At 36.8% G+C, this 13,552-nt stretch overlaps 2 protein-coding genes across 2 annotated transcripts; both read left to right on the top strand.

The window, feature by feature from the left end:
* Positions 1 to 865: 865 nt before the first annotated feature.
* LOC118041099 (shaggy-related protein kinase alpha) lies at positions 866 to 5,727 on the top strand. Its single transcript, XM_035048230.2, has 13 exons — positions 866 to 1,064; positions 2,152 to 2,344; positions 2,464 to 2,556; positions 2,643 to 2,702; positions 2,826 to 3,098; positions 3,242 to 3,316; positions 3,524 to 3,580; positions 3,671 to 3,811; positions 3,901 to 3,951; positions 4,361 to 4,456; positions 4,551 to 4,634; positions 5,163 to 5,265; positions 5,350 to 5,727. The coding sequence occupies exons 2-13, from the start codon at positions 2,231 to 2,233 to the stop codon at positions 5,430 to 5,432; spliced, it is 1,230 nt and encodes a 409-aa protein (XP_034904121.1). The 5' UTR covers positions 866 to 1,064; positions 2,152 to 2,230; the 3' UTR covers positions 5,433 to 5,727.
* Positions 5,728 to 8,792: 3,065 nt separating this feature from the next.
* On the top strand, positions 8,793 to 11,446 carry LOC118041098 (polygalacturonase At1g48100). Its single transcript, XM_035048229.2, has 6 exons — positions 8,793 to 9,768; positions 9,871 to 10,038; positions 10,125 to 10,169; positions 10,264 to 10,471; positions 10,568 to 10,649; positions 10,777 to 11,446. The coding sequence occupies exons 1-6, from the start codon at positions 9,361 to 9,363 to the stop codon at positions 11,276 to 11,278; spliced, it is 1,413 nt and encodes a 470-aa protein (XP_034904120.1). The 5' UTR covers positions 8,793 to 9,360; the 3' UTR covers positions 11,279 to 11,446.
* Positions 11,447 to 13,552: the final 2,106 nt, after the last annotated feature.

A 13,552-nucleotide genomic window follows, 5' to 3' on the forward strand; every position in this document is an offset into this window, starting at 1 on the left:
CGTGGGAGGATTTATACCTTGTCCTCCATCACAGAAATCTATAAATCTAATAAACAACACAAATATTAAAAATTATTTGTAAAAATTCTTTAAAATCTATATCAAAAACCACACATCAAATTTCTTTCCCTTTCACATGAATACTCACTGTCCTGAAATTATAATGTTAAGACTATACCATTTTTTCCAGGAATAAGGTGTTTGAAATAGTGATAATAATTGTTTTGAAAAGAAATTTTTTATTTAAAAATAATATTTTTTTATATTAATATATTAAAACAATTTAAAAATATATATATATTTTTTAAAATCTCAGCTGAAACGCTGTCTTAAACAGACACTAATCTTCCTGATTAAAGAGGTTAGGATTGAACTGATGTTTTGCATTCAAATACAGCGAGAAAAATTTTGAAAGAAGGAAAGATTAATGAAGAAACAGCTTGAGAAATTACACAGTGGAAACAACGCCATTTTTCATGTTAATCGCATCATAAATACATCACCAGCAATAATTGGAGACGGCATGATAACAGAATCCGACCGAGTCCAACCGGCTGTAGCTGGTCAAAAATCCAAACCGTCAAATATTTTTCAGAATCCCACAAAACTACACAGCTTAAAGTGTTATTTACGAAAATCTTTGGTCTCGACTGCTGACCGGAGAATCTACCTTTAATTTACGCTTTGGCTGTGGCAAGGCCTCATTGGGAGTAGACTAAAAAATAAAATAAAAATTGATTTATTCAAAAGGGAGGAGACGGGGAAAGTTTGAAAGTGGAAGAGTGGTGGGGGCCAGCCAGGGTTGAACGGTCAAAAAGAAGGAAAGTGAGAAATACAAGAACAACACATAAATGTTTGGGCTGTTGGACTGTCTTCTCTCTCTCCATCCATCCATCTGTCTATCTCTATCTGTGTCGAAGAACAAAATAGGGCAGTCCTACTGAGTACTTTGGTAAAAAGACCTATTCCAAAATCTACACCGAAAACCATTTATTTTGTGAAATCCTGTCATGATTTTGCCTCGTCCTGCAATCCCATTTCTTGACCTGATCTCCGAGTCTTGAGTAAGTTTCTCCCTTTCCACCATGCTGATTTTTATTTTTGATGGATTTTTTTTTCAAGTGGGTTCCCCCCCCCCTCTCGTTTTCAGAAGTTAATCTTTGTGTTTTTAGTTTATAGATCAGGTTAGTTTCGTTGTTGCTTATGTTTGATCTGTGTGTGCATCAGGAAAGATCTTTGCTTTTATGGTTTTCATTTCTTTTGCTACTAGTAGTTCTGCTCATGTTTTTTTTGGTCTTGTGATAACTACGCAAAAATTTGGGAGTTTTGTGGATCTTCATTTTCCTTTCAGTTAACTTCTTTTTTTTTTTTCCTTGGCTTTGCTTAGCCTCTACTCAAAATGTGTTTTAATGGTGCTTAACAGGAAAAAAAATAAAAGGCTAATAAATCCCATTTCAAGCTAACTTCAGTGTTGGCTGCCCAGACAAAAAAAACCCATCTTAGTGAAACTTATCGTGCTCTCTCTTATGCCTTTGGTTTGTAGGGGTTTATAGAGAGATGAGAAATAACTGACCAAACTTGTCTGAGATTAATGATTAGTGTGTATGGTGAAAGAAATTAAACATCTTTGACCTGACCCTGCCCTTTTCAGCATCTTAGCAGTGCATGAAGTTGGTGTTTGGCTGTTTGCTTTAGTGCTAATAGGAGCCTAGCTTGCAACTGCTTGTCCAGTGGAGTATGGCCATTGATTTCTATGTTAAATCCATTAATCTCTTAACCTTTAAAAGCATCTCTCATGCGAAGTTTAATTGATCTTCAAATCTACCTGTTTAATAACAGATGATTTGGTTGCACATGGCATTTTGTTAATCAACTCTTCATGATCTAACCAAGGTCTTAGTAACAACACATCACATGAATTTAAGTAGAATGCATGTCTACGTTCTGTAATACAGGCAGTATGCCTGGATGGCTCCTTACACTTTGTTTTTATCATTTTTCCTTGTTAAGATTGTTGGTGTGTAAAAATCGTCTTATATTAGCTTGGCAACTGCACTTGTATCAAAAGGGACCTAGATTTTGCTTATGCATTGATGACATGCTCCTTTTCTTTTACATGAAACAGCTAACCGTGATAAGTCTTATACACAGGTAAGTTGCAGAATCTTGATTGAGTTGGCAAGGTGAATTCCTAAGAGGATCTTCTTTATTACTTTCTTTTTTTGAGAGAATGGCTGCTGTAAGTGTTGTCCCTGCTCCTGGATTGCGAGATAGAAGTGGAAACTCAGCTGGTGTTGATAAGTTGCCTGACGAGATGAATGACATGAAAATTAGGGATGACAAGGTACACAAGCTGCCATCTCCACTAAACTGAGATTGCCTTCATGTTCATCACCCACCACTTGTTGATTGCTTGGTTGCAATATTATATACTTGGAAGGAAAATGTCTAATGATTTTTCAGGAAATGGAAGCAACTGTGGTTGACGGTAATGGAACCGAGACAGGTCATATAATTGTGACAACAATTGGTGGCAAAAATGGCCAACCAAAGCAGGTTATTATCCTTAAATGTTAGCCTCTTGGTCAAATAGATTCTGATGTTGTTTTTATATGATATAATTTGCTCTCTGATGAATGCAGACAATAAGCTATATGGCTGAACGTGTTGTTGGGCACGGATCTTTTGGAGTGGTGTTCCAAGTAAGTTGTTGTCTAGATGTAATGCTGATATGCATGCTTTTAGCTGGTTGATTCTCACATGCTGTTTGGATTTATATTTGGATGAGGCACTAAATTTTCTTTTCTGCTGTGGTGTTGCTTCAGGCTAAATGTTTAGAGACTGGCGAAACTGTTGCTATTAAAAAGGTTCTGCAAGATAAAAGGTACAAGAACCGGGAGCTGCAAACCATGCGTCTTCTAGATCACCCTAATGTAGTGTCTCTGAAACACTGTTTCTTCTCGACAACTGAAAAAGATGAACTCTATCTTAATCTGGTACTTGAGTATGTCCCTGAGACCATCCACCGAGTAATCAAACACTACAGTAAGATGAGTCAAAGGATGCCACTGATATATGTCAAACTTTACTTTTATCAGGTATGAGTTGTATAAGTGCTTTCTTTCCTATCTGAGATGTGCTTGTTATTCGTTAGATATAGGTTATTTCATATGAGGTTCAACGGATGCAAGTTCATTAACTTATGGCTCTTATTTGACCTTTTTTCCTTACTCATGGACAGATTTGTAGATCTCTTGCTTACATTCACAATAGTATTGGAGTGTGCCATAGAGACATAAAGCCTCAAAACTTATTGGTATGTTAACAAGGGTACTTGGTTTTTGTCTTACTTGGAGTAGGATCTCCAATGTTGAATGTTTGTGCGGCAAACTAATAAATGTGCTTTTAATACAAAACTTTAGTATTGTTTTTTGATATGTCAATCCTACTTTGTTGTCTTTTTATTATGTACTTGCAATATTACTTTCTCTAATTGTGAATCTGTTGTATTTATTTGGAACAGGTGAACCCACATACGCACCAAGTGAAACTATGTGACTTTGGAAGTGCAAAAGTTTTGGTTTGTATTTTCCTATTCTGGAATCATGTCATAATTTTGAGTTACAATTCACATAATGTAAATCATTCTAATTTTGGTTGCTTTTGACAGGTTAAAGGAGAGCCAAACATATCTTACATATGTTCCAGGTACTATCGAGCACCTGAACTTATTTTTGGTGCAACTGAGTACACCTCTGCCATTGACATCTGGTCTGCGGGTTGTGTTCTGGCTGAATTACTGCTTGGACAGGTAGGTAGTTTTGTTTTTTACAAGGTTTTCTTCCTGTACATTTTGTTAGTAAATTATACAAGTGACACCAATATTTCTGTTGATGACAGCCTCTTTTTCCGGGTGAGAGCGGAGTAGACCAGCTGGTTGAAATTATAAAGGTAATAATTGTTTCCCATACAATACCTTGATAAAAAGTGTAATGGCATGAAAATAAAGAAAAAGAACTTTTGGGGCAGGAGGGGAGGAGGGAGCAGGAAGGAAGGATTGGAACTATGCTTCTCACAAAAAAAGTGCTAGATTGGTCTGTATAAAGAAAACATTCACTTTCAGTTCGTCACATGATTATAGATGTCATGAAAAGTGGGATGTTCCTTACAATTCCTAATCCTATGAGCCTATTCCCATCCTGAACAATGGGTGAAGTGGTGAAGTTTTAATTATGTATTGTCGCATTTATATTGAATTTAGAGGGATCATTTTGGGTTATGTTGCTGAGATTGGAAATTTCTAGCTCTCTTCTCCATTGTAGGCTCTTTTCTCCCATGTAATTTATGTATTCTCATGCAGGTTTTGGGTACCCCAACAAGGGAGGAAATTAAGTGCATGAATCCTAATTACACAGAGTTCAAATTTCCTCAAATTAAAGCTCACCCGTGGCACAAGGTACCAGTAAAAATTACTTCTGCCCTGTCTCTAAAAAATAAGCACGTACAAATTACATGAATTATTCACCTATATGCCTGCATATGATTGACAGATATTCCACAAGCGCACACCCCCTGAAGCTGTGGACCTTGTCTCCAGACTATTACAGTATTCTCCGAACCTCCGAAGCACAGCTGTGAGTATAAAATTCCAGCAAGATCCTTTGAATATTGTTATTTATTTTCTTTGTATTGCACAGCAAGATTAAATGAAAAATTATTCTTTGAAGTGCTTATCTTTCTCCATTACCTACTCTACTGTATTTTCTGATCATAAATTGTTGATTCCTTGTACAAAAGATACTCTCCATGTGTGTCCACTCTTTGTATTTTGAAGTCATTCCAGGTACTTAATGCATCTTTTTGTCAGTTGTACCATTTAAGAGATGAATCAGATCTGACTTCTTATTTGACCTTTGAGGGAATACCACTTTAGATGTACTAATTTTCAGACAGAATATTAGGGAAATGGGGAACCCCAATTAGGCATTTACCTTGTAGACTTGTAGTGAGCTTTCTATTGTATGTGCAATGTAGCATTGATTGAATGAATGAATGGGCCTCTTCAGGTTTTAGCTGTATGCTGTCGTTTTGTGGCTTCCTTTTTTGGTTGGTAATGCTTTTGGTTTCATTTATTTATTCTTATAATTTATTTTGCAATGCAGCTGGAGGCTTTAATCCATCCTTTCTTTGATGAGCTGCGTGATCCTAACACCCGATTGCCAAATGGACGCTTCCTTCCACCACTGTTCAATTTTAAGCCTCATGGTATGACCAATTCTTAATGTTCTTTCATTATTCCATTGAAGTTCCTGTTAATAACTTTCTTGATGTCTGTCTACTCTTGGTCAGAGCTGAAAGGAGTGCCCCTTGAGATGCTTGTCAAGTTGATCCCAGAGCATGCAAGAAAGCAATGTGCCTTCCTTGGGTTATGATGCGGTACTTTGTTGTCTGGCTGTCTGCTCCTCGCAGAAAAATGTGCTCCGCTGTAGAGAAGTAGCTAGTGGTCTGTTTAAAGTGAATCATATTCAGGCTGTGTTATTTGTTATGCATCCCCAGTTCTTTTATTCCATTTTGATAATTATTTATTAGGTTATGTTCATCTTCCATCTTTGTGTAAAGAGCAGGTAAAGAAGGTTCTGCTTAGTCTGTTGTTAAGACTTCCATGGCTTTACTGACCCTTAATTTTAAGTGAGACAAATTGCAATACCACAATTTATTGCTTTTGTAGTTTTCTTGACTACAATTCGATCCCATATGATGAGGATTTTACATTGAAAGGAGGTTTTTTTGTCCTCGGTGTTGGTTGTATTTTAGCTGCAAACCAGATCATGCAACTCTGCTTGTTCTATCATTCTTACACGATTCATGGATGTCTGAACATTGTGGCTTGTTCGTACAAGGATGGTCAAGAGTTGTTAGCATTGAAGTTGAGAAAGTGAAAAATCAAATGAATACCCTGTATATGGTGTTGAAAATTGTAGTCCTTGCATGTTAGGCATATGGGATTTGTTGGGTCCCAATTTCAAAGATAAGCAGCATCAAAGGCTTTTTGTTCCTTACAACAACGCTTTAGTCATGCGTGGACTGGAAGTTATGATGGAACCGCCCTAGCGATTCTGCTCGTAAAGAATAATGGGACATCAATATGGGTTTTGTGAAAAGGGAACTTGATATCCAAGTCTGCTTTCCATTTCAGGTTCAGTGGTTTGGGAAATCATTAAATTAACCTCAAGATATAACAGGGGAGATGTATTTTTAGCATTCTACAGTGTCCATTCCGTGTCAGTCCTTCCTTCCTTGCATGCTTGTGCCTTTAGGAAGCTTGAGTAATCTTTTCGAGGACTAAAGTCAATCTATTCTTTGCACAAGATGAATGAAATATTTATTGATAAGATCCGCTGCATTGGTGCTGACTTCGTCTTATTGATAATGCACCAGGAATCCAGGCAGTACAATTTTTGAAGAGGAGATATGAAGGTCGTCCAGCTTATAAATTGAAATGTTTGGGATTCTGTCGCACAAAACATTCTGTAGATTGAAAATTCTTCTAAGCGCAGAATCAAAAGGTATGATGGTGATCCGAGCTAATCTTTGCATTAAAAATCTGATTGCTAGACACAGAAACCCTGTATTTGAGGTGGGAGTCACCTCACAAGCTAGTTTTTGAGAGAAAGAGGCCCAAGACCACCTAACAATCGCTATCAGAGCTCATGTATGCCAGCAAGTCTGGACCCGACAATCAGAGTAAAAAACTGGTTGTCGTGGCCTCAACCTAAAGCCAGATTTGTGACGGGGGAGATTGCTGGAGTTATCCGACATCAGTCGTGGAAGAGGCCGGTGAGGGAATTTATAAGAAGCTAGCTTTTGACGAGGAAATATGCTCAAGACCACCACCTAACAAGAACAGCATGCAAGCCATCTATACCAAAAGCTTTATACGGACCCTGGACCGATACAAGAAAAGAGCATCTTTGATCTCTATATCAGCAACAGGCATACATAAAGAATTATAAGCACGGCTAGAAAGCATAGAAAAAGCACCTGAGATCGGAAATTCCTCCATTATTTGCTATTCTTGATTGAAATAAAAAGCTTAATTCGCTTATGGACATGTCATTGATTATGGCTTTGAAATTGAATTAATGTGCTGTTCTGTTCTGCTTTGACTAACTTGCAGAAAATGTTATTTCATAGAATATCACTAGCAGAAATGTTTCTGAAAATTGTTCTTCTCTACAGATAACATGCAGCCAGCATAGATGCATCATCCTGAATTCTTTTCTGGGAAGACTGAAACTCAAGTGATATCCAATCTTACAGTGAAAGCGATCAGATCCCAATCGCAGAATGGGAACATCAGATTGAACGTCATTGGCCATATCGCCGAAAGGAGCGATGGAGAAACCATGACCAGACATGGTTTGCGTTGATTTGGTCGGTTATAAAATAAGACTCAACAAACCTTACCAGAGCTCCAAGTGAAGTTCCCACTACAAGGAAATATAACTAAATTTTAGGCAGGCATTCACCGTCCAGTTCTTAAAGCGGTCCACCTTCGAAAAGTGGGTCGCTGCCATTCTTTTTTGTCGAATCATACAAATGCTGTTGAAGTGATAGCAAGTTTTTTAAGCTATTTCAATGGAAACCTGATGGTCACCTCATGAGCGATGTTGCTCACCTATATTACTTCTTTTACCCATCAATTTCATTGCTTACACGACAGGCTATTTTTCTTTTCTGGGATACAATTTCTTCCTATGAAGATATGCTACATTATGTGATAAAAAAACCTTGACGACCACCTAGCATCTGCCATGTTTCAATGGGTAATTAGTAAAGCATAATACTGGGTTAAACATTTGCTTGATTGCTAGTGATCATATTAAACACGATGCATATACAGCTCAACAGCCAGGCGAATATGAAATATTGCAAGTAATTCATTGTAATCCATAAACAAGGGTTTTTCCATCATCATGGGAAACCAAATATAACTTATCTGCAACCCCGAGGGCATGTGGCTTTTGATCAGCTGTGTTTAGTGTACTTAATGATGCAAGAGATTTTGGAAGAGTTTAGCTATCGGATACGGAGTTGATAGAGCTGGACTATCTTGACAAGGAAAACCAACACAAGCATGGCAGAAAACAATAGTTCAAGCTTGATTTGGGAATGTTTTTGCACACCCTACAGTATTTTGGCCATAACTCTTGTTACGGGTGTCAAAATGACGCAAATCATTGCAATTCAAAAACCTTGTACCAAGGCACACGTCGCAGGCAAAGAGCTACGCTTGTTGGGGGTTGTTTCGAACCCCAAATTCCATCTTTTAGGTCTCTATTTTTCTTGTTTTGTGTTTTTTGCTATTTTTTGTTGACTTTTCGGGACTTTATTTTGTGGTGATTTTTTTTCTTCCAATTTTTAATTAAATTTTGCTAACTTGTTTTAAAATTTTATTTTACTTTATTGAATAAATCAGAATTTATCATAATTTGTAATTTTTTCAACTATAGTTATTTAAGCCTAACTTATGGAACCAATATTCATATAGTTTTTGATACTCAAAATATTATATTCAGGCTTGTTGTGAGATTACTACGGTATCCAGGATTTTTCTCAGGCTGTTTTCGTTTCGATCTCGATTTTTATAGTTCTGGCTGCGTTACACAAGCTCAAAACCCAAGTGTTTTCAAATGTAGCTTCAATCGTAACACTGCTTAATTTAAACAACGCTGAAATCTAGATAGAAATTTTACAAATTTCAGGGCCAGTCACAAAAATCAATGTCGATCCTCTCAAAAAGATATGTTGTCAAGCTTATGGGCATTATAATATGTGACATTCTTGAAATAACTGATGAAAGTGAAAGTTATGGGAGGAACGTGGGGGGCTTATCGGCTCTTGCTGTAATTCCTTTTACCTTTTTCCAGAACAGTCATCTGCAGACTCCACATTCTCTACAAAATAAAAAAGAAATGCCTGTGAGGAATTCGGTATATATGTTCCCGCCACCAAAACCATTAAAAAACGTGTATGGTGCAAATTAACGTTTCTCAAAGTCGCTTCCACTATCCACTGTTATTATAAATATGGAATCGGGCCTTTCTGATTCTGCATACATTCCAAAGACAAACTTAGTTCATCTTTGGCAAGTTGCTCTGGTGCTCACAGTCACTTGTACAAGCCACTGGCTTGTTTCAACTTCCCACAACTTACGCGCATTCTTTAGATCTTGTTTCAGATAATTCATAGTGCAAAATCGAACAGGTTTTCTTTTTTGTTCCAACAAGTGGAAAGACTTTCTCTAGAAGAGAATTCTCTTGTTTCCACTATTTAAGACTCAGCCAAGTTGAGCTTAAAATGAAGCATTCTCGCGTCTGGTTACTAGTATTTGGTATTTCTTTCATTTGCCTCTTCCTTTGCATCCAAGCTAGGCGGCATTACCATACACAACACCACAAGCATAGTCATCTTCACAAATCATCAACCATTTCAGAACCTCCCACTCCTCCACCTGAACCTGCCTCTCATCCACCCGTTCCTGCTAATCCATCTGGTGGGAGTGGCAACTCTACTGGAGTTTTCGATGTACGAAGTTTTGGGGCTATTGGTGATGGCATAACAGATGACACGGACGCGTTCAAGATGGCATGGGACGCGGCCTGCAACCAAGATGATTCTGCTGTCATCCTTGTTCCTTATGGTTTCGAATTCATGATCCAATCTACAATTTTCACTGGTCCTTGTCATGGTGGCCTAGTGTTTCAGGTAACATCCTTTGTCAGTCCTGTCATGTTGTTTTTTGTGCCTCTTGAGGTTTGTAAGGACTTGCTAATTCTGGTAATTGGTTACGTTCTGTTCAATGAGAAGGTTGATGGGACTCTTATGCCACCTGACGGACCTGACTATTGGCCACAGAAGAACAGCCGGCGTCAATGGCTTGTATTTTACAGAATAAACGAAATGTCACTTCTGGGAGGTGGTGTAATAGACGGAAGAGGAGAGAAATGGTGGGATCTCCCTTGTAAACCCCACAAGGTATAAATTGCTGAAATTCTACTTTATTGCAACCTGGAAAAATTAGGGTTGACTTGCATTACTGATCCTTTTCATATATGGCACAGGGAATAAATGGAACAACAATGCCTGGACCTTGTGATAGTCCAACTGTAAGTCATCTACAGTACTCACAACTTCTATTTTCATGCTCATTGCAAATTACCTTTTGGATCGATTGAGCTTAACATAACATTTGTGATGCAGGCCATAAGGTTCTTCATGAGCTCAAACTTAACCGTGCAAGGACTTAAAATCAAGAACAGCCCGCAGTTCAACTTCAGATTTGACAACTGCAAGAATGTTCATGTAGAATCAATTCACATTACTGCTCCTGCTTTAAGTCCCAACACAGATGGAATTCACATAGAGAACACCAATGGTGTGGAAATATATAATTCAGTGATCTCTAATGGTGAGTGCAGGACATAAAAATATTTCTCCTTCTCCATTTATAGCTTCCCTCAAAAGCTCACTAACATCAAGTTGTTTGATATTTACCTGTTCATAGGCGATGATTGTGTATCAATCGGGTCAGGTTGTTATGATGTGGACATAAGGAACATTACATGTGGACCGAGTCATGGAATCAGGTATGTACAGAATGTTACTGGTTTTCTATATATAGGATTCTTTTCTTAGAATTTTTTCTATCACATTTTTCTTTGGAATTCTAAGCTAATCTCTTACAAATTCTTCCTTTCATCGGATTTAAAACAGCATCGGGAGTCTAGGAAATCACAATTCCCGAGCCTGTGTTTCCAATATCACAGTCAGGGATTCGGTGATTAGAGTCTCGGATAATGGAGTTAGGATCAAGACATGGCAAGGTGGATCAGGAGCAGTATCGGGAATAACATTCAGTAATATTCACATGGACAATGTCAGGAATCCGATAATAATTGATCAATTCTACTGCCTCAGCAAGGGGTGCACCAACCAATCATCTTCTCTTTCAGTATCAGACATTCTCTACGAAAACATAAAAGGAACTTACAATATTCGAAGCCCACCAATGCATTTCGCCTGCAGTGACTCGGTACCATGTACGAACTTAACGCTCTCAGATATTGAGCTTCTTCCTGCCGAGGGAGATTTAGTACTCGATCCATATTGTTGGAATGCATATGGGGATTTCCGAACTCTAACTATTCCTCCAGTTTCCTGTTTGATGGAGGGCGTTCCTAGATCCAACCTGCATAATGAAATGGATTATTGTTGAGCTACTAGATTCATAAGTAAAGTGATTTCCATATTATTTATGCATTTATATAATTGAAAGAGAATCCATGAATCTGGTATCATGGCAACTCTAAGTAATTATGTGATGAATGTGGAGTCGTGTATTTTGATCTTCTCCTCAAACATATTATATGACAAGTTTAGTTCTTCAACTTTTGTTCAAAATTAATTGCATGTCATGCATATATGTAGAATGCTAGCTAGAGCTTAAACATCCACCATTATTTTGTTTTCGAACATAAATATACATGCATGGATCATATCAATACTCAAGCAAGATATATAGGACTACATCAATACTCAAGCAATATTTGTTTGAGGGATTTCAAGAAGATAAAGCATCCATTTCTAAAAGGGATTGCATATCTGAATGTAATGAAGTTTTTGTTTCATCTGTCAAAATGAACTGGTTAAACAATTTATGCATGGATGAATGATGATCCAATCACAAACTTAGAGATAGATGTAGCAATATCATTACTGTTAGTGATGTAATGCACGATAAACTAATTATCAAAACAGAAAGTAGAATATTCCAACTTTCCGCTTGTCATGCGAGCGAGTTGGTCTATGGTGATCGAGGGAGATGAGGACAAGAACTCTCATTCATATATGTAAAGTATACGAGACATGATGAAGGATCTACCAAGCTAAAAGAATAATTTGTGAGAGTGAGTGATGAATACATCAGAGGATACTGGTGTGCTGATGTGGGGCCAAACTTCTCTGAACCTGCTGCACGCGCAGTCGCTACTATAATCATAAATTAGGATGTCTATGGAAATAGAATACAAGTATATATGAAAATGACTCCTTCCACGTAGACTTGCGTGCTCTGAAAAAGTTCCTGTCGGTGCACGGGTTAAAATCCAATTGCCACCCACCAAATTTTTTTTTTTTTTTTTTTTTTTTTTTAATATTAGGGTATAGCGGACCGGAAAATCATCTATTTTATTATTGTGAATTATAGCCTTTAATATATTTTTAAAACTTGAGTTCAATGATTTCTAGATATATACATGTTAAAGAAGAAAAAAATTGGATCCATGTTTAATTTATTCCATATTTACAATTCCTTTAAATTAAACTTCTTCATCATAAACAATGATCAAATCAAATACATGAAAAAAAGAGACAAATATTATATATATATATATATATATATATATATATATATATATATATATATATATATAAGGAAAGAAACAATTATGATTATTTTTTTCCATGTTTGGTATGAGAGAAAAGAAAGTGAAAAATCACTCATGCAAGTCTTCATCTTATTTTCCCATGTTTGGTACAAGAAACAATTATAATAAAATAGTTGTTTGCGTCAATCACACTGTTAACAACATGCTTAATCATTTGTTTGAAAGTTTCCCCAGGAAATATTAAAGAAGAAAAATAGTTGAGGTTAAAAGAAAAATAAATTAGAGTAAAATGAAATTAAAATAGAAATTAATATTTCGTTAATATTACAAAGAGATAAAAGAAAAAATCATGTGAAATTCGAGTCCAACTGCTGTTTTGTCCATCAAAAACAACTAACGGCAAGTGGTCATCACCAAATCAAACTCATCTTTATCAAAATACATTTCACATTCCTGTACACAAATTCAAAATACAAAATATCAACATGTCTCCTCATATCAACGAAATCACCCTATATTTTCTCCAACTAACCCTAACTTTTATTTCATTGTCTTTACATACAGAAAATCTCTTCATTTCTTGATTCCTAGCAACTTCTTATCATAACCCAACAGATAATATATATATATATATACATACACCGCTTTCATGCATCCAATATCCTCACCCATCCCTTCAATATATTACCACCACCGAACCATTGCTAAATAGCAAAATCAGATCATGAGGGGAAGGAAAAGGTGTTGCGGAAGCTTTTTTTTTTTTTGTCCTTTTTAAGTGCATGCCTCCATTTTGCAGAGACAAAGAACAGGAAACAGCAAGCAGTTTGAAGGGTACATTGGTCAGTTTATGAGAAAGAAGAGAGAATTGGAGTGCGGTTAACCTAAGCGGGAGCGCCATTACCAGCTCCCCATTTTCGATGGCATAGAGATGAAACTTTACTCCGTCCAATCCCATTATAAAGATAACCACATACCTGTTTCAATTTATCTTTTTTAATCATCTAAACATTAAAATTATTTTGTATAATTTGAACGTAATGAACATTCATCATCTCACTTTGTTGGCTGTTGTTCAAATGATCACAGAATGCACGTAACAG

This window comes from Populus alba, chromosome 14, assembly GCF_005239225.2.
Source record: "Populus alba chromosome 14, ASM523922v2, whole genome shotgun sequence".
NCBI classification, from domain to species: domain Eukaryota; kingdom Viridiplantae; phylum Streptophyta; class Magnoliopsida; order Malpighiales; family Salicaceae; genus Populus; species Populus alba.